Source organism: Corvus moneduloides, chromosome 3 (assembly GCF_009650955.1).
Source record: "Corvus moneduloides isolate bCorMon1 chromosome 3, bCorMon1.pri, whole genome shotgun sequence".
NCBI classification, from domain to species: Eukaryota; Metazoa; Chordata; class Aves; order Passeriformes; family Corvidae; genus Corvus; species Corvus moneduloides.
In genome coordinates, this window is record NC_045478.1 from 36,783,846 (window position 1) to 36,805,837 (window position 21,992).

The following is a 21,992-nucleotide window of genomic DNA, read 5'->3' on the forward strand; positions in this document are numbered from 1 at the left end:
AGAGTGACAAGAAATTCAGAAGCTGCAAGGCATTAATGAGGTGCATTGATTTAATTAGCCAGCATAACATCATTTATCATGGCATCCACAAGAGACGTGCCCATAACAGTGACTGCTTGAAGGTCACACTCACATGTAACATTTCTCCTGCACCACAAAAATGTCTGCCTGTAAAGTCCTGTTCTACCCAGGCTTGGAAAGAAGTCACTGAAAGACCATTTTCCACATGAATAACAAAGTGATATCTGTTGTAATCAGGTCCAGTCAACTCCTTAAAAATGTGCAGTTTCTGGATTCCCAGTGTTTATTGGACTTAAATGTGGGAAGTAAACAGTAAGGACTAATTTTAAGAGTGTTATCTGTAATAGAGTCAGAATCATCAAGTTTTGGGACATTTCATGGTTTTATAAGAGCACGTCCATGCCTGTCAGTCTTTTCTGCCTACTGTGTCTGCTTGTTCATTATTCAGGAAAGAACTTCAATAATGATGAGGCTCTGAAAGAATTCTCAGTAGCAAAAAGTTTCATAAGGGCTCATTTATGGTCTCAGCTACATAGGGGTAAGACTCAAGTACCCTGATGAAGTGAAAAGAGTTCCTGGGGACACATGCTAGCATAAATGGGGGCTTAATTTGGCCCTAAATTAGAAACCATTTGTCGTCTGGGAGCTCAGATATCCAACAGCATTCACTGCTGCGCCTCTGACACCAGAGAGTTTTCCAATTGGAATTTCTTTACATTAGTAAGGAAATTATTAATATTTTTAATTAAGTTTTTAAAGTAATTTTCTTTTTCATTTTCTGACTTACAAAGCATTTTACAAACACTTATAAAATGTTTTGCAAATATTTATATTTGTTTCAGTTTTAAAGCAGTGTGTGGGTCTGTTAACCTTTCCTAAGCAGGTGTTTCTTTAACTGAAACTCCTGTTTTTAAAAAGGCATAATAGGATCCATGTTGATTAATTCCCTCATCCACATTCCCACCAGAAAGAACTAGAAAGGAATCCCCAGGAGCATATACCTTCCATACCTGCTATGTGCTGGCCTGGAAGCTCAGCTTCACCCCCAACCACATGAACCCTCAGCCAGGGGGATTTCAGGTAGAGTGCAAGAACTCCAAATTTTGCAAGGCAAAAGCCCTCTTGCATTTCATGGGGTGGGAAAGTGTTCAGCACTGATACCTACACAAGTGACAATCAGTGTGGGGTTGGACTTGGCTGCAGGGACTTCTGCTTGTGCATCTTCTGGATGCCTGTGTTGAACAAGGATGTTGGAAATTAGAACCCGCTCACAACTTTTTCAGTGAGTCTGCTTCTGCTGTATTTAAACTGCCTTTGCATTGGTCTCACAGAAGAGCCTGTCTGAGGGATTTTTTCTGTTGCAGAGAGAAAGGGGTGTTATGTTGTTCTGGCTCTGTTATGTGCAAAACATGAGCTGAAATCCAGTTCTAATTCTTCACCCTTCATCTCCTTCACCCCTTGCTTGTTACCTTTTACAGTTTCCTTCGGGGTAATTTAAAACATATTATTTTTAAATTTAGCACAGTACTAAAGGACAATTTCTAGCACAAAATGGCCAAAGTAATTGCCCAGAGAAGCTGGTGTTGCTTTCAGAGGTTAGAGGGCTATGTTCCTGCTGACAAAAGAGATACAGGCTGCATAGACATCAGAGTATTTGCATGGTACATGAACAGCATGAAAGGAAAGAGCCAGGATAGTAGGGGTTTAGTAAGAATGTGGGCAGTCATCAGGGCTCACTGGAAGAGTTCAGCTTTTACCTTTCTACCCTGTTTGATGTAGTATTTGCAGTTGGACCATGCCTTAGTCTTCAAGTGCTATTTCTCTTGTGGAGTACCAAGTAGCAAGGCAGCATCAGCAAACAAGTGAAATTTTGTCAGATACCATCTATATGAAGGACAGAACCTTTCTCTGCCTGCACCTCTGTTAAACCTTCCTAAATTACATACCCTTCCTAATGACCTGTAGGATGTTCAGCCCAGCCAAAATGATGAAACTCAGATTATACAAATATAGCACATACTTGAGAAGTCACCTCTTTATGCTTCCGTTGGTGGCAACAAGGGAGACAGCATCCCTCCTAGGTCTTAGCAGCTGCCTGTAAAAGAAGGGACACCCCTGACAATTTATCTGAGCACCTGAAGCGCTGCTTTTCCACTTTGGAAAAGGGGTCTAGAACACCTTGCAAAGACAGGACTGCCCCCACTTTTGCAAGGCAAATGTTAGATCTGGGTGTTAGACTGGAGTTACACCTAACCCATGCTCCTTTACAAGAGGCAGGAAATTCCAAATCTGTGATCAAAGCAACACACATACTGCGTACCCCCTTTAATTTTTGTTTTTAAAACAGACGGATTAGGACAAAACAAGCAGCACATGTTTTAAGAAGACTGGATATTACATTAATGAAAACTCTGTGAGAGTATAAATATGTTGCTGCAGTTTAACAAAAAGCAGAATTTCCTAGACTTGCATGAACTATTGGCCCACTGGCTAAAAGAGACCTGCAGTCTTTTTGCTGAAGAAGCCCAGCTATTTTGCTGATCTCAACAAAAGAACAATTGCAATGACAATAAACACCCTGGGATCTTGAAAATCACAAGAAGATATCAGCTGCTGTTAAACAGCACAGAAATAAAACAGTAGTGAAACTAATAAATACATACAAACAGGTTTATGGTGTCCTCTTTAGAAACATTATCCTATGAGTTAAAGATCTGAAGATTTAGCTTTTAACAGCTCTGGAATACAAGGAACCCATACAAGTACTTGCCTATCTCTCCTGTGTAAGTGCTTCACTTCTTGTTCCTGGCTACATAAATCAAAGGCAGGGTAAACACATTACAAGTTAAGAGAAGGAAATAATATGATCTCCTAGCAGACACTGGGAGCAACAGCTTTTCACTTATGTGTCAAAATGCTACACAACTATTAGTCTGGAACAAGATACGCCTTCTTTTAGAAACAGTCTGTAGCAAATCCATATTTCATCTACTAAATCCTTGACTGCTTAGCCTAACACTCACAGTCTTTTAACAGGTTTCTCCTCATGATATCTCTTTCAAGACTAGACTGTGCTTTTCTCTCATTTCGTAGGCACGGATGAAAGACAGAGCTATAGACAGGTACAGATGCACAAAGAGGAACTAAGTGTCCAAATCCCAGAGTGCCAGCCACAAAGCCCCGGGATATCCAGTTACACTGGGCAAAAGCCATAGTGCTGAGAGACGGAAAAAATCTCCATTCTGATATAATTTGACAGTGAAGAAGGGTGGACAGAGTCCGCATAGATGCTCCTGATTTATAAAAACTACCTCAGGATAGTGGATACACCTGAAAGTGGGAGGAAAACGGATAATACAACATTGACCACACTGTCCATATTTTGTGCTCACAAATCAGTTTTCTTTTGACAAGACTCATTTTTCACAGCAGTATCTTTGTCTCCAAGCCTTTGCCAAACAGTTATAACTCCATCAGTGCATTTGGGGATACATTTAACAAAATTGTCTTTTGCAGAAGTGAGATGATACCAAAGCAATGCAATTCTGAAAAACAAAAACACAGAGGGAAGGATAAAAGCTATCTTGAAAAACTAGTGAATATGGCCCTCAATTTCCTAATAAAATGCCCCAGTGCATTGTTGCTCAGCTATTATTCTCTTTATGAATTACAGGAAAATAAAATTACCATAATTTTGCAATATGTGCAACATCATTTCATTACAATGAAAAGAAGACAAAATTGTGCTTTATTATCACCAAATTATGTCAGTATTAAGACTGCTTTAATGTGACCTTTGATCTTGAATTCTTCATGAAATCAGATGTACAAGATACTATTAATTGACATAACGAGCCTGGTCTCTGAAGCTGTTTCAAAGGCTGTGTCTAAACCCATGACAATCTCAGAATTCCTTAATGCTGTCCTCTAAATAATCAAAACCATTTTCATATACATCATCAAACACTTACACCCGTGCTTAGATTATGTGACTAAAACTTCAAGGCACAAAATATCAAATGTAAATGTGCATGTGTCCCTTTGTGCATTACTGTATCATCTTTGTTTAGGGGATCATATTCAATTAATAACTAATGATAGCTTGGGTTACCTTCTGCAGCTGTACATATGGCATCCCTGTGCGTTTGTTGTGCATGCATGAGGGTAATAAAGAATGTGATATAATATATAAACCATATTACTAATCTGAAGAAACTCTGCTCATTCATCTTCTTCCCCTCATGAAGCCAGGCCACTACCTGGCTTATGTTTGAACAAGGCTAGCTTGATATGGGTTGCTACTTGAAATGGGCTTAAGCAAGACAAAACATTTCCAGTTGGTGATGGGAGGCAGAGGAATGCAGAACATCCTGGGAACAGACCAACCAGCCTTTGGCTGATCAGTGTAGCCTGCATTTGAGAAACACTACTAGTGACAGGGCAAAAACGGTGCGGTGCATATTAAATGTTTGTAAACATAGCTTGTAGATAAAAAAGGTCCTTCCAACTAGACGTTAATAAAACATGGCAGTGACCTAACACCTGCTGTCTGTGCTGCTGTCTCATGAAGCTTTGAATCAAGTTCATGATCCCAAAGTCACCTTCAAGACACCTGAAAACCTGGGCTCAGGATAGCTATTTCACTTCACACAAGACAAAAACTTTTCACAGTGGCCTCTTCACTTATGGAGGCACCTCACACAGTAACTCTGGACCATGGCAAATCCAAACACCTTCCGCTCCCAGGCACGCTTCTGTCACTCACGTCTTCAAACAGAGTCACCAAGAAGGTCGTACGCTTAAAACAAGCAGGCAACCGCTCCATGCTCACCCCCACAAGATCACGACAACAGGCACTTTGCACCTCCTTTCTGCAGAGAGAAAGGGTGGGTCACACTTGTGAGGTGCTGCCGGTGTTACAGAAGGCACAAAGCTGCTCGACACGGCGGTGCTGACAAACTCCCACCACGCAGAGTGACGGATCTGGAGAGCTCGCAGTTAAAAAAAGCTTACACGGGATACAGTGCATTATTATTAGCCCGCAAGGTAAATAACGTCACATACAGAAAAACCAAAGCACAGATCTGTCAAAGGTCTGTCAAACATCTCTTTGAAAGTTTATGCACTCAGGCAGGAAAAGTTTGAATCTCCCAGGCCCTGTCTATAGTCACACAGCTATCAAAGCTCTAACATCCAGCATCCAAGCTCAGGCCAGCAACAGTTTCCTTTAACAGTACTGGAATATGACCCTTGTCTTGCTCCCACTCCTATAACTTTGTCTCAGTTTATCATCAGGCTGTGTTTGGTACTCACAGCAGAAGGGATGGAGTGTAACGCTGCGTTTTTAAGGAGCATTTGGTCATTAGAATCACAATTTTTTCATACCAAGCATTAAAATTAACAAACCACTCTGGAACAAAACAAAAGAAATGAAAAAAAACAACCCCAAAGTGACCAGCAATACAGTGCTAAATAAGAATGAGATAATCTGCTATTTTTATCTAATAACTCAATGTATAATACTCCAACAGCCCTCTACCACAGTGGAGCAACTCCATTCACTGGAGCATTTGTCTTTCATGAATTGTCAGGAACAAGTATTGCCCAGTGAGCGTCAATAACAGCTGAAGGGCCGATTCTGCTTGGTAGATGAGTCCTGGCACAGGGCTCAGGAGGACAGCACCAAGATCTTGACTCCTGCTGAGGTCTGAAATGAACTTCCAAGGTTCAAATCCTCATCGGAAACCTAAAAGAGAAGTAACTGGCCTGAGGGGATAGTAGTTCTGCCTATAAGCTGATCTTATTAAACATTTTCACTAGTGACCATAGCACAGTGACATGGTCCACTACAAATGTTATAAGAACACTTGCTGATGTGACAGTCAGAAGCATTATAAATAAAGATGAGGATCAGAAAAACTAAGGAAAGGATCAGCACACAAAGCCTGAGGTCATGCACTTATGAAATAATCAGATTCTTCTGCCAGAGAATAATGGCATTCTTTAGGTCTCCACAGCTGGAAATGGAAGGGAAGAAGAGCTGGGGTGAGCCACCAGTGTCCAGCAGACTTGAGGACAAAAGAGAAGCACTCACAAAGGCATGAAGTGAGGTGTTCCCAAAAGAAGTAAGAAAGCATTAATGTCTCTTTGCTAAGATTCACACCTCATGCACAATTTGCTCACTCCCACACAATGGAGATTAATTCAAGTGGGCACAGACACGGAATTTGGTATAATGCCAGGTTTATCTTAGGGAATGAAACCATAAATAAAATTAACATTGAGGAGATAGAATTGTTCCCTAAGCATGGAATAAGATTTAAGAACCCAGGAAGGAAGCTGCCTGTATTAAAGAATGCTGTTGGCACAACAAAAAACAGGTGCAATATAGCCAGGGATACACTTACCCCAGAAATCAGAAGATTCCTATCAGGAGAATGAGACTCTGGATCAGGTTTTCAGTAAGGATAGCAGGACAAAAAAAAAAAAACCAAAATCAAACCAACTGATCAATTTAAGGGTGGATCAGGATATGAAAGTAGCCATATGAGAGACAACCATGTGGAAGAGTGCCATCTATGACAGGAGATTTGGTTTAAGGGTTGTAAAAGTCTCACAGATTCTGAATTCCAGGTCTTTCAAAAATGCTTTAAAATTACGTTCTATGGCCGAAATAAAAATTGTTAATTCTAATAATGTAACATCTGCCTAGTAGAGTAGGAGACAAAAATCCACCTTAAAATGTGAAATGATACACTAAAAAACAAATAGCCTATGTGAGGTCTTTTTTACTTACTAGTCTTCTGGTAACCGTAACAACAAAATGCAACGAGTTTCTACTCCAAAGAAAAATTTTCTTTATTTGGGGAAAGCTAATATACTTTTGTGTAAATGGTGACTCTTGCTAAGCAAGTGTCAAAATCTAGAAGCTGAGGAAGGTATAGATTGTAATGCATTCACTAATAAATCCACAGGTAACTAGAAATATTTGCGAAATAAATCAGCGTTACTGTACAACAAGATGTTCTTTTGCATTCATGTGATCATTGAAAAAAAAAACAGGCTAGGAAATAAGTTTTCATTTGCAAATTATGGTGCCAATTCCAAAATCCCCAGCTTACCAAGATGTTTCTTTATGTGCCTGTTGTAATCTAAAAAGCACTTTTAAGGACAGAATAAATGTCTCTTTCAGGCAGGCTGTTAATACATTTTCCCTCTCAGCATCTCACAGAACCCTCTGCTGTGTGATGTTCCCTGTCCTCTGTGGGGCTTGCTCAGGCCTTGTTTACCTACACAGAGAACTGCCTGGGTGCTGGAGCTGTGTTTGCTGGATCGGAACAGACACTGCTCTTTGCGCTCCCGCGATAAGAGAGTGCAACAGTCAAGCTGGTTTTGTGTGTCTCAATCACAAAATATGATCTTAATAATTACTGTGAATCAACTAAAACAGCAACTCATATCTTCTTCCCAGTAGCCATAAATTTAAAAGGCACTCTTAATTTAGTGCATTTTCATCTTGCTTCATGTGTTTGAGAATATTTATTCCAACAAATTCACAAAACCTCCTTTCAGCTACAAAGCAGAAGCTGTAAATTGTCCCATACCTTAGTTTTCTTTCAAAGCTCAGACAAAGGACTGTTCTTGTCCTTTTCATATTACGTCCACATAAATCAAAGCCCGGTAAAGGACAAGTCAAGTAATCTGAGAAAACAGCCTACACCAACTATACAATTGGATTGTTGCATGTCATGCTTCCCATTAGTCACAGACAGAAACCGGAAACTTTTGATGAGGTTAACAAAGAAGTTGAGAGTAGAGCTGTTGCATCATGGATATACTCAGTAAGCCTGTAATCTAGGACTCCATCATGCACAGCTGATGGAGTACTGACTGAATTTCATTCTTCCCTCTTCTTGTTTTATAGCCAATGTCCTCTCTCTGCAGGAAGGACACTTGTGAGCTGTGCAGAGGCCTCTCATTATGATGGTTCATGATGGAACTGACTCCATGTCTGTCCAGATGTGTTCTCATGCTTTCTTCAGACATAGTCAGCCCTGCTTCTATCTATGTGCCAACTCAATTCTATATTCTGAAGCGAGACTGATGGGGGAAGACAAGAGACTTTGTCCCCCTCCTGTTACACTGAGCATCATTGGCTGATATAAATTGGCAATGGCTCCATTAATGTCGGGACAGCTACATCAGCTTTATCATGTTTGATGGTCTGCCCTTCACCTGTGTAACTCAGCTGATGGCCACACAGGGACTTTTTTCCCAGCTGCACTGCTGAGAAAATGACCTTCTTGCTGATGGGAAAGTCATGAGTCTTATGGTAGACTCACAGTCATAGTTTTAGAAGCAAGGAAATACATGTAGCAAAAGACAAGATGCCCAGCCCACTGGGGCTGTAATAACCCAGCGTCAGTAATGCAGGTGTAAAGTCTGTTTCATAAGCCCCTCGCTGGCTGTGCTGCCACAAGCATGTGGTAGGGCACATCTGCAGCTGTGCCATCCTGCCTGCACTACAGAAAGCCCAGTTATCACAACAGAATGTAAATAATAAAGTGTTTTGCAGTCTTGAGGAAGTGATTAAAAGCATGTAAGATAGACTTATAGATGTTTTATATTTTGAAATAAACATTTTTCTACTATTTACACTGAAAATTTGATATACCTTTATATCATCACTGAATATAAGCAGATAGAAGAAGCATCTATCACTCAGAACACAGAACTGACCTGCACAATCCATGTGCAAGGCGACTGGATGGGGATAAAGCCTGTGGCAGTGAGACAATAGCATTACTGCCGTGTTAAGAGAACACCAGCCAAACACACTGAACCACAGAACCGTGGGATCTGGACACAGCAGTTGGTGTCCACAGGAAGAAAAATGTCATGCTATTCAACACTTAATGTCACACTCAGGTATTAGAAGACACAAATGTTGCTACTGAGTATTTGCATGCAGACCTGCAAAACTCCTGCTATTCTGTGAACATCGCTGAAAGCTCCCTGGCATCTGCCATGAGGCAATTCACCCTGCTCTGGATGAATAAACTGAAGCTGTTTCAAAAGACAAGAGTTGCTCAATGTCTCTATAATTTGTTTATCTGCAGATTTTGCAGTGCTTCTATGACAGTGATTCAACGGTAGCAAAAAAACCCATGGAGGTAAACCAAAAGGAATGAGGTTGATGAGTTGAAGCAGTACCTCAAACAAGTCACCTGTCATTTATAATGGAGCGCAGTTGGCTAGGAGAGGAATAATAGGACACAGAGTCTAAATTGAAACCACAAAGTGATGTTCTGGAGAAACAACGATGAAGGCAGCAAAACAAAATTACTGGAAAGCATTTGCATTTAAACCCAGAATGTTTGAGAGCAGAATCATCTATTGTAACTTTCAATTTAAGTTGTTTCTTATATATAAAAGTTTCTCTACACAAAGAAATAAGACGAAGGTAAGCTAGAACTTGCCCTTACCCTACTCACAGGGTAAGGCCAGTACAGCTCTCTGATTAACCAATTTGTTATTGTTATTCAGTTTATCCTAACCTACTCTAGCAGGGATTTAAACTAAGCTAGAAAACTGTAGGGTACGCCCAGCCCCTGCCCTGGAGGGATGTCTGCTGAGATAAGGAGATTGCTTAACCTCCCAGCAGGACCCCCCCTGAGAAGGCAGCTAACTTTGCACTTATGGCGAGAAAAAACAGACCCAGAATCCTCTGGGAGACCCTACGCAGATCCTTTGCAACCCATTGGCCTTTACCCTCTGACACCCACCCCCTGTATCCCTATAAAAGCTAGCCCTCTGCCCCTGCGGGGGAGAGAGCTCTTGTCCCTGGCCTTCCCCTTCGCCGGAGTATGGACCCACAATAAATCTACTTTGTGCGGAACCAGCCACACGAACCTCTCGTCTCTCTCTCTGGTCTGGCTTGGCCTGGAGGCTGCCCTGCAGAGCTGAGCTGGAATCACGAGCTGATAATCACTAAAGAGCTGACAGCTTCTGCAAGGGCTCCTCTGCCAGCAGCTGAGGGAAGATACCGGGCCTCAGGAAGGCGATTCCTTTCGGGACCATCTCCCCGGACCGGTCACCTCTACCTCGGTCAGAGCTACTGCACCCTCACCAGCTGTAACAGAAAACCACCCTAATTTTGGAATTAAAATAACCCCAACTGGTACTCAATTTGGTACACCAATTTACTACCCCAGTTAAATGGTCACCCTTTTTAAAAAGAAAAGCAAGCCCTACACAAATAATTGCCCTGTGACCCATCAATGACAGTAACAATACTGTTGTCTGTTGCTGCTAATGGCAAGTACATTAGTACTGGTCTGACACACAGGCATGTTTTCTGCACCACAGCAATAGCCAGCTTTATAATCCAATAACATACTAGAATTAAAGCTGACATTTTTAATATCTTCTCGGTGCAGTATTTGGTAACTGCGCATTAGGAAAAGATGCACATCTCAGTTAATGCAAGCTGGGGATTTTGGACATCATTGTTGATTATTATTACTTCAGGACTAACATCGTGCTTGGCACTATGGAAAGCAAAAATTAAGACAGCTTCTGCACTGAGAAATGCAGACTGAAAGAGATAAAAATGCTGGGGAGAGAGGGCAAGTGATAAGAAGGACCAAACATTTTGTAAGGGCACAGCTTCTAGGCCAGCCCCTATCTTGGTGCTTGCTTTTCCATCTTCATGGAGATACTGCCTGCACATTTCAAAACTAACCAAACTTTCTGTTATGGTTGTATCCAAACATGGTATTTAGGCTAGACTAAGATGTACCACTAACTCTGGATGCAAAGCAAATTACACAGTAACTAATTGTACTTTGCACTTACACTATTTCTCAAAATGCTGATGTCAATAAGCAAACAACAAAATAATTTATCATGCTATTCAACAGAAAGAAATGGAGGCAAGAGCAGTAGGTAGGCAAGGGTCAAGGAAGAAGTCATGAGGGGAACTCAACAGTCTTTCTGAACCTAAGTCCATTTTTTATAAGAGCCCATGGTTCACTGCAAAGATAACAAAGGCCAAGTTTTGCTTTTATAAAGCAGAGTGATTGCAAGAAAGTGTCAAATGAAGTTGTGACACCTCAAATCCACTACTGGCTCAGTAGGACAGGTGACATAAAAAATAGGCGGGGAGAAAAAAGACCCAATAAAGTTGTCTTCAGAAACAGGAGTTCTGAATAACATATTCCCTGGTACCTGGGAGAGTATACAATCATTTATTTTTGGAACACGGCCAAATAAATCTGTTTTCAAATAGAAAGACATCTGAGACAATTATATATTATCCTACGTGATCTGATATTTTCCAGTAATTTCAATAATTAAATGTGAGTAGAAGTCTCAGAGCTAGAATCAAGGAAAGGGAAAAATTACACCAAATGTGTCAAATTGCCCTACTGCTGGTATAGACACAGACAGGCAACTACAGCCATTGAGAACATGGGGAAGGAAAATGTCCCCAAATGGGAGGGCAGTGAGAACAGACAGAATTACTCTTTTTCACAACTTTACTTCCAATTGTGGTGGGTCAATCCCGGCCAGCAGGTAAGCACCCATCCAGCTACTCAGTCATGCACTTATTCCTTTACCAGCATGATGGGGCAGAGAACAGGAAGAAAAAAGCAAGAGAACCTGTGAGTTGAAGACAGTTTAATAAATTGTTGGGGTTTTAGGAGTTCTCCTTCTGTTTTCTTTTTCTCTTAAAGAATTTTCCCCATACATGTTTCCAGGGGGACAAATTACTTGGTGCTTAAGAAAAACGAAAGACCTGGCCACAGAAGGAGGGGTGCATCTGGCTACTCTCTTTCACCTGGGCTGGTGGGCAGTTAGTTCCCGGCATTTGGACGGAGAGAGAGGCTGGAAGGAATTCGTCAGCATAGCAGGCTTCTGCTTTTTCAGCTGCCTTCCTTCTACCGGAGAAACCCCGGGATCCCAAGCCCGCCTTTCCCTGCCCCACTGGGAGCCAGGCTGCGGCTGCCCTGCCCCTGTCGCTGCTTTGAGCCTTCACTATATCGTAGCCCCGCACGCCCTGCCTGCCGAGACCTCCGGGGGTTCCCGCTGCAGCTCTGGAGTTCGATACGTCTCGTCTGCCACCCGGGATTTGTGCTTGTCCCTGCCATTCCAGCCTGCCATTCCAGCCTGCTGTTCCCGAGGGTCCGGCCGGACACCGGGATCGGCTGCCCAGGGGTTTGTGAAGCTCCTTTGTCCCATCCCTTCCCGGGATCCCAGGGCACCGGTGCCGCGTGCTCCCCGAGCTCGCTCCGGAGCGCCCCCTGCAGCCGCGGGGGAACCATCGCACCTGCCCGGCTCACCGGGAGCCGCCAGCGCCCCTGCCGGCTGCGAGCGGAACTGCACCCGAGGGGAAAGGGCCCGACAGCCGAGAGGGCTGGGACTGGGTTTGTGATTGTTTGCTGTCACTGCCATGGTTATTGCTGTTTGTTTGACTGGTTACACACATATAGATATATAATAGTAAAGAACTGTTATTCCTATTCCTCATGTCTTTGCCTGAAAGCCCCTTAATTTCAAAATTATAATAATTCAGAGGGAAGGGGGTTGCATTTTTTTTTTCATTTCAAGGGAGACTCCTGTCTTCCTTGGCAGACACCTGCCTTTCAAACCAAGACATAAATGAAGAGGAAAAACAAAAGAACAATCAAACAAAAATGGAACCAAGTGATTCAAAGGCAGTAACTCATCACCTCCCTCAAGCAGACCAGTGCTCAGGTATTCTCTGAGCAACCACAAACTTGGAAGACATCCCTCTCCCCCTTTCTTCCTCTACCACCACTTTCACTGCTCTGCTTGATGCTGTATGGTACAGCATATCCCCTTGGCCAACTCAGATCAGCTGTCCCTGCTGTGTCCCCCCTGCTAACTTCTTGCCCCTGTTTACTGGGGAAAGTGGTGAGGAGTGGAAAATAAGAGAACATTCAGCTATAGTCAAAATATTGATGTTGGAGCCACCGTTGGAGCCACAAACCACAGCACCATAGAGGCTGCTATGAAGAATATTAACTCCACCCCAGGCAGATCCAGCCCACTAATGCACAGGGTAAAACAGAACCAGGAAAAGCTTAAAGCACACCTAGGCAGAGAACAAGCTGACAAGAAATTTAATGTTTTAAGAGTACACTCTGCTCTCTCTTTTACAATGCACTCTCTCAGTATTTGCTTCCTGAGCCTGCTGCAGCACATGTAGCAGCATGATGGGAGCCATTAACTCCTATAGGTGAGAAATAGACCAGACTGGGTTGGGTTGATTTGTATTTCATCTCTAAAAGGGCTTTTTTTCCCCCAGAATACTCCCAATGAAAGGTCTGCACTCATCTTTCTGGATCCATGTATGTTACCAGAGGCAGATTAATTCTTTATGGCCACAGTATCTAAAGAGGCAGGACACAACAGAGACTGAACCTCAGCAGCATAAAAATTCTCTGACTTAAGATTGCTCCATACATGCAAACCAATAACAGGGGTCATTTAAAGAGGCTGAAAAAGATCTTAAAGCTGGAATATTTTGGTGTCATATGAATGATTTCCCTCTGCAAATTGCTCAGTCATACTCTGGGAAGCTGAAACTGTCACAGAAATTAGGCAGAACAAATGGTAAACTAATTTAGGAAAAATATTTTATTCATAAAATGACTCAACATTGGTGCATAAATAAAATATTTTGGAGCTAGATAATTTAGTCCCTGAATACAAAAGTCAGAACAATTTTGTTCTTCCTTCAATACCGAAAACTAAAATAACAGAAAAATTATATCCAGACTGGGGACTGTGAGGCCTCAGCTACTTGTCTTTGGATGTTTAAAACCCAGGTGTCCAACACTTCGTAGGATCACTTCCCACGTTAGGATCGTTTAATGAGTAAAGGGCATGTTAACTTTCCTTGAAATAATAATTATTCCAAATAACTATAAAACCTTGGTTTTCTAAAATATTATCAATTTTTTAAAAAATCTATATATGGTGTAGGAATGCAGAAACTGTCTTCCTTCACTCTCAAGTGGAGAGGTAAACCTTAATGCAGAAACAATATACATGATAAAAATGTAAGTTTTACAAAAAACAGATTTTATGTTTTAAAGTTGGACCTCTAACTTCAACAGAACAAAGAAGGTAAAGAACTCACATTAGTATCCATGACATTTTAAAATATTTGCTACCAGTTGTGAACTTTCCTAAGGATATATACATTGCTATCAAACACTGATAAAGGTAGTACAAGATAAACAGGGGATTTCCTTTTGGCAATGAAGACATCATAACAGTCATCCCAGCTGGATGTCAGAAGAGTGACAGGTAAGTCACTCTTAGAATGACATCTAAGAATGCACTGGATACAAAAATCAACTCTGTCTTTGGTTTTGAAACACAGTCAGGTATGAAGAATACACCCACCCACCCCACCACACTCCATTTTCTTTTGTATTGCCAGTGGATTTTTTTCTAGAAGTCACACCATTAGAAGTTATCTGTACACATTTCTGCTGAAAATAAATCTAACAATAGTTTTCAACACAGGTATCTTTGTTCACATCTTCAAAAAGGCAACCTATAAAAGGAAGCAAAAACAATACTGTAATTAGTTTCAACATTGCAGGTAAAACAAAAATGTTTCTTTGTATCAACAGAAATTATGTATTATAATAATCTTTTTACTTAATAACACATTAATGCAAGGAGAAAACAGAGGCTGTATTTGAAAGCAGTGTTACTTTCCCACCTCTTCTCTACTTAACATCTAAAAATTCCCAAAGTTTCTCTTTTTGCTCAAGCACTGCACGTTGCAGAATTAAAACTCTTTTTTCCTCCAGGATAACAAAGCACAATGTTTATCTCTTCTAACTTAAAAGGCTATTTGATAGTATTTTTAAACTAGCTTAGATTAAATCTTTGATACATTCCCTGTTTTGTCTGAATATTAGTTTGTTGAACAGTGCTGTCCACTGTAAGTCAAATCCTGATTCCAAAGTCACAATGAAAAGTCCAAAGTCATACAGAAAAATATCTTACATTTTGAAATAACCAGGAACCAAAATCCTACCTGAGGGGAGAAGACAAATATTTGTATATGATCAGAAGATGGCAAATGATGTACCTGTTCTCTTTACTGCACTAAGTGAACTGTCTAACAGCTATTTAGAGGGAAGGTGATCTATCAAATACAAGAGACCTATAGGATTTCTGCTGTCCCAAACTCATTTGTTCTTGGTCACATGCATGCAGCAGTTTCTCCTGTATGGTTTTGACTTTATTTAGCCTTCTTCAGGATCTGCAGGATACTAATGGAGAAAGTTAAATTAGCAACCTGGTCTAGTGGGAGGTGTCCCTGCCTGTGGTGGGGGGTTGGAACGGGATGATCTCTAAGGTCCCTTCCAACCCAAACCATTCTATGATTCTATGATTTAAAGAACATACATTTTCAGAAATGTCTATAGGCAAACCTTGCCAGCAAACCACTCGCTGTCCAGGGTGGAAACCGGTCTGCTTTCTCATGAAAATCTCATCACACTGACACATTCCCACAGAGTGTTTTCATTCAGCTCCATCAGCATTTTCCAGCAGTAAGCTGCTACATCAAAATCATTTCTGTCAGCTCAACCAAGGGGTGTTGTAAAAGCCAGAGACTACTCATCATGTTGGGAAATGTATCCACTATGCCGAAGATTACCACTCTCAAAGACAAAATATGATAGCAAAATCAATATGCTTGTCACCTTTCTCATGATTTAGTTGCTCAGATGAATAGAGACAGATACATAATTATTAAGAAATATAAAATCTTACCTCTGTGGAAAAGTCATAACTTATACAGGCTAGGGATGAAACACTGGCACCAGTCAAATCAAAGACAAAACTCACATTGACCTTAACAATGTGGGAGATTTGTCCTTGCATGGCAAGGAAAAAATAGAAAAATCGAGAAAAGCAATAACCATCTCAATACACAAGACTCAAAATTTTAAGCAGATTTTTTTACCTGTGATTGCAGACTCCTTTGCTACACAGTTTTGAAGTGCCATTAGAGTGGATATATTTGCTTAATTTGACTGCTTGCTATATTTTATAATGTATGAAATACACTTTTCCTCTCCTCTGAGAGAGTTATTTGCAACATAATGTTTCCCTAGACTGCTAGGCTCTCCTACTGCCCAATAAACTGAAAAGCAACAAGAGGAATAATTTATCACTGTCTGTATTTATATTTACTACCAATGTGAATGAAAAGAGCACATTAGATCATCCCTACAGCCGACATAGCCAGCAAAAAAAATGGAAATCATAAGCTGTTTAAAAAAACACCTGCAACCCATGAAAATACTTGAGAACAAAATCAACTGAAACTAAACCACTTATGAAGTTTCACCTTATCCATCCAAAGTTCAACATGAAGCATATAAAATATTCCTTTATTATACTGTTACTGTAGATGCAGTTGGATCTCTAAACAGCAGTAAACTGTATGTTCTACATAATAAATGAATTACTCTAAGTTGGAAAAATGTGACTAAGTGGTTCTCCCCCAGTTTTCCATCTACTAGGATACTTTCTCTACAAGACAGACAACTAACTACTAGCTTCTTCCAGCTTTAGTAGCAATGCTTTCAGCAAAGTCTGCACATCCAATATTTCATTGCTATGAATGCATTTTGAAAGGAAAATAATTTGCCAAACAGTTATCTCATCTACACAGGTTTATTACTAAATTCAGAATAAAAGTCAGTTCTCTAATCAGTTTTTTTATTGACCTTATCTCAGCATATTGTCCCCTTCTTAAAGCACTCAGCCAGTATTAATCCACCCTTAAGAAAAATTTATGTACTCTACCATCCATACTTCTATGACAGGAGACTTTTTTTTTCTTTTCCTCTCAGTTTTTCCTTTCCTCTCAAGATTTTAATCTTACTCTGTCACAGAGTATCAAGTACATCTCAGCCCTCTATTCCATTAGTCTCCACAGAGCCAGAAGCTGCTAAGACCTCTGGATAATGAACAAACATAAACCACAGATTTTCAAGCATTTTAAGAGATATCAATACAGAGGGAGCACCAGAGCACCATAGATACATGAACAATAGATATATCTTACAAAATCACTCTTTCAGTAAACAATAAAGCAGCAGCAACTTTGTTAAAATCTCTTGGAGTCAGGACAAGTTAAGAAATCCAGGTAGTGATGTTCAGTTTTAGAGGATGTGCTCTCTTGGCTTTCTCAGGAAAAGCACAGAATGGTTTCGGGTGGAAGAGACCACAGAGATTATCTAGTTCAAATCCTACTTGCTATGAGCAATCTGGTCTGGTGAAATATGTCCAAACACCAAGGAATAAAAGGGGAAAGAAAACAGTTGTAACTTCAGAAAGTATTTTTTAAAACTATGGAAACCTAACAAATTTAGGAGATAAAAGAAGGTGCTTCCAGATGGCTGAAGCTGGTGAAAAGAAATCCCTTCTACCAAGTGCTAACACTAGGTGAGCAGGCAGAGCAGATGACTGCTGTAAGAGAAGCAGGAGCATGATAGAGGCAGCTAAACAACATATTTTAAAGAAACGCAACCTACAAATCAGCTCAGCAAGGAAAAAGTTCAATCTTTGAATCAGCTGCAAGAACCAGAACAGGAGCAAGATCCTTACTTCCACAAAACAGGAAATAATATGTCAAAAGTTGCATTCCCATGCTGGAACACAAGCTTTGAAACTCTCCTTATGCTTTTCTCTTTAAAGGAGTCCAAGTGAATGGTGCATAAAAATCCCTATGTATGTCTCTCAAATATGACAATGAAGGATTTTTAATACCTATGTTTCTCCTAAGAACTAAACAAAAGTATGTAGAAGATACAGAATTTCTCTTTAGTTTTAGAGAGGGAATTGTACTTCTGTTTACTCCTGCATAATTATAAAGGAAAAAAGAGGGTTGAAAGTAGTTATGTATGCTTCAGTTTCAGCAGAAGAAAATGAACCTATTAAATCTTTGAATGCTTCCTGAAATATGACTGCTGTAGTTTTTTTCACTGCACCACAAAGACTAAAATACCACCAGGCTCAAACCTGAAGCTTAAACGTAAAAAAGGCATTTTACTGTTATCTTCTTTGAACATCAGACCAATTTTTAAACACTACCACGCACAGTTCATAATACTACATTGTGTTTTAGAAGAACACAACTTACATGGCTATCTTAAATCATATCTACTGCAACAGACAGTCTGTACATAGACAGATACCTACGCTTAAATCCTGCACATGTGCTAGTGTGAAATCAGGTGAGATGAAATGACTGCAGAGGAAACGTTGATTACACACCAGCAAGGCTACAGCCTACAATCAACATCAAATGCTGTATTTATTTCCACTCAAGGCTGACAGGTAATCAAGCAGTGCCATGCCACCCATGTGCACAGGAAGAGAATAACCTTCCCAAAAAGACAAGGACAGCGGTGGGCAGACCTCTGCTACTAGATCCAGCTGTGCTGGATGACATTAATCTCACAGGCACATGGTGATCCTCTGCTGCAAGTTACCATTCCTCTCTCCCCACAAAAGACCACTTCAAAGTTTCTACCTAGTGTCTGGTGAAATCAGACTGATACACCAAACTCAGGCCTCTGGTCTGCACTAAATGGATGGATTTATCCTAGAAACAGGAAAGGGAGGGCTTGCACAAACAATTCTGCTGGCAGATCACAGGGGAGAGACTAATCTCTGGTGGAAATGAGAGTGAAAAGCTGAGAATAGTGTTTTTGTCCACATGTACAGCTGGATTTGAAAGATAACATATACTCAAAGCCTCAGACCAGTCTAATTCACATCCAGATTTGTATTTTCACAAATGTTACAGCTAGTGCTAAGTGTTATGGCTTAAGCCTTAATAACTACAAATAGTACAAACGCTTGGGTAGTTGCAATTATGTTGCAGTCAAGATGCCCTGTACATAGAATACACTTCTACTTTGAAAAAAGAATCAGACAAAGTGATAGAAACATGTTTATGTGAATATAAATGAACCTACATATCCCTTATCCCCATATTTAATAACGCACTAATACCACTACAGGGACAATGTGCATAAACAGACAGAGAAGGCCATAACCCTGCCTGACACATTTCTCACTCCTTTAAAATAAAGACAGATCAACAAGTGGGAGGATTAAAGCATCTGCACCATGTCTAGGCCCCAGCTCTATAAATATTTGATTTCTGATAAACTCTGCAAGAAGTTTGGTGTTGCCATAGGTGATGAAAACGGACAGAGCACTCAAAGGAATAAGACCTTTCCCAGAGGGGAAACTGCTCCTTCCATTCCTTCACCACCACCAGAAACAGTGACAAGTTGTAACTGTTACCATTACCCTGTGGATTAGCAACTATTGGCAATGTCTGATTATAAATAGCCACATTAAATCTTAAGAGTTCACCTGCCTACCCACACCATACAGTTTATATATTTGTTCTCGCCTAACAATCTGGGATCAAGTCTGCTGATGCACAAATAACCTGTTCCAGAAATACATTTTGGCACCAGTTTGAATGAATGGACACAAAGCAGATGGCATTAGATGAGCAGAGACGTGAAAGAACATTAACTGCTATATTTACACTTGCTCCCACTGAATCCAGAGACCCATAAAAAAGCAGCTGTCTTTTCCAGACTTGAATGTTACCAAGCTGGTGCATATCATCCTCAGATCTCTGGGGTGGCTTTTGGGGAGAGCAAAGGTATTTTTAGAGGAAATTGGAGAGGAAAGCAGCATGTTCACTACTGGAAGAATGAGAGGAGCCAGAGACAGAATCACTACAGTTGGAAAAGACCTCCAGGATGATCAAACCATCAATCATTGAGATGACCTTACCTTGACAGTATAGTATTTACGTGCCCCAAGAGGGCCTCCTGGTAGCCTGCAAACTCACCAGCTACACTCCAGCAGCCAAGCTGTCCTCTGTTACACTGATGTTTAGCTCTTTTTCTTCTGTACTCCAGGCTCTTGTGATAGTAGCTGAACCTTAGGTCACTAGGTGCCCATCTCTCCTACGGCACGGAGGCCATGTAAGTAGACTTGGCTGCTCTAATATCCCCTCCACAGCTCATCAATGGCAGCCACTTAACACAGCATGTCAACAATAGTAGCTGCAGGTTCTCTCACATAGGGAAAGTTTCCCAACATACTTTAAAGGACATGCAGTGAGAAGTCTGGTTTTGAGTATGCACCAGAACATGAAAAAGTGTTTTATCTAACTACCCTTCCTTTGCATTTTTGGTTGAAGAAAACCAAGGAAACATCAGCCTGTGCTCATAGCACCATAACTTCATACCACTAGCTTGGTAAGTCTTAAATATTTTACTATAGAAACAAAAATTTTCAAACCAAAATGTCTCTAGAGGAATATGAGTCCCATGAAAAGGTCAATACTGCGATACTACAGATTGACAGAACAGATACGGTTGTGCAAGCCAAGTTTCAAATATTTAATGAAGTAACAAAACTAATGTATAGGGTCAATCTAAAAGCGTTCATGACTAGCACTACCATGCTCGAGTTCTAAAGGAGACAGAAACTAAAATACGTCCAGAATACTCTCTCAGGCAAACACAGCAGCACTGTGCTGCACAGGACTATGTCATGAAGGCAATAATGAAGCCAACAGAAGCACAGATTGTGGAACCATGCTATCCCGACAAACTAAAAGCCTGCAAATTGGGTTAAAGAATAAAGGTATGTGGAACAGCAGCTTTGCAGTCTGACCCACTAACCCCTACAGGGCTCAGATTTGGGTATGGAGGAGGGGACATTCTGTGAAGGACTCTTACCTCACTCACTCTGCAGGAGGTCAAGGTCATTCTTTAGCAGATATATCTGCAGGGAATTTCACATCTCAATGAGTATGTGCTTCAAACAGCTTTAAGGTCTTAGAGAAAACATAATTTTGGTCAGTGCTATGCTACCACAGAAGCAGAGGAACAGAGTTGGCAACAAAAGCTGGAAAGAACTTGGCTTCAGCAGACCTATCATCTGAAGAGTCAAATTCCCCAGAACTCCTAGGAGAAGGCTGGGGAAAGGTATGTCCTCTGCTGTACAGTATGAAAGGCACTGTACATCTGTGAGCTTTCCAGCCTTCAATGCAGGAGGAAACTGATTAGAACACCACTCTGTTAAATCACTTCTTCTTCTGTCCAAGGAGAAAATGTGAAATATAACCAAAACAACCAAGCAGAAAGAGAATTAGATTCCTTTCATTCAATTTCTAGTGGAATTAATTTCAACCAAAGCAAGGGTTTCCTTCTTTAAATATGCTTTCTCAATCTGGTAATGTACCTCCAGGGTTTAAGAAATAAACCCATCTATAAGTCAGCATGCATTCTTTCAATATAATCCTTCCTAAAGTATTAATTTCTTATAATAATGAAGCTAGATTTGAAATGTGACAGAGGTAAATGAGAACAAGCAAGAGATTCCTCGAAAGTACCAGGCTGTGCATGTGTACTGCAAGCTATCACTTCGCTATTGTTAACAGTTGCATGCTGAAACTTGCCAAAGCTCTAGAGAAAAAACCATTGGCAGTTGCAAAACCAGTAGAAAATAAATCTCTGCATGTTTTTATTTGATATGAAGACAAGCAATTCTTTAAAATTTTAGATCAAGTAGTTCTTTGTGCGAAAAAAAGGAAAAGGTTTTTTGGGTTTGTTTTCTTTCAGGATGAGATGGCTATTATTTTTTGTTTCTTTATATCTAGAAGCCCCAAAACTTCACGGCTTTATTCTGTTTTCTGCCAAGCCTTCCTCATTAGCCTATACTATTTTTATTTCTACTGCAGATATTACTTCTTGTGGTACCCATCACTAAGACAGGCACAGAAATAGTATTATTGACCTTTGCTAGTCTTACATACACTTTCTTGAATGTAAATCATAACGGGGGATGTAACTGGGTACTAA

General features: G+C 40.6%; 1 protein-coding gene across 5 annotated transcripts in view; it reads right to left on the reverse strand.

The window, feature by feature from the left end:
• Nucleotides 1–21,992, reverse strand: part of UBE3D (ubiquitin protein ligase E3D) — a 163,607-nt gene that overhangs the window by 70,081 nt on the left and 71,534 nt on the right. Inside the window, exon 10 of one of the 5 annotated variants that reach the window (XM_032104916.1) lies at nt 835–2,116. The exons of 2 other annotated variants lie outside the window; for them this stretch is intronic. In XM_032104916.1, the coding sequence (XP_031960807.1) occupies nt 2,099–2,116 (18 nt within the window). In that variant the 3' untranslated portion in view covers nt 835–2,098. 2 more of the 5 variants (XM_032104914.1, XM_032104915.1) reach the window with 2 other exon arrangements.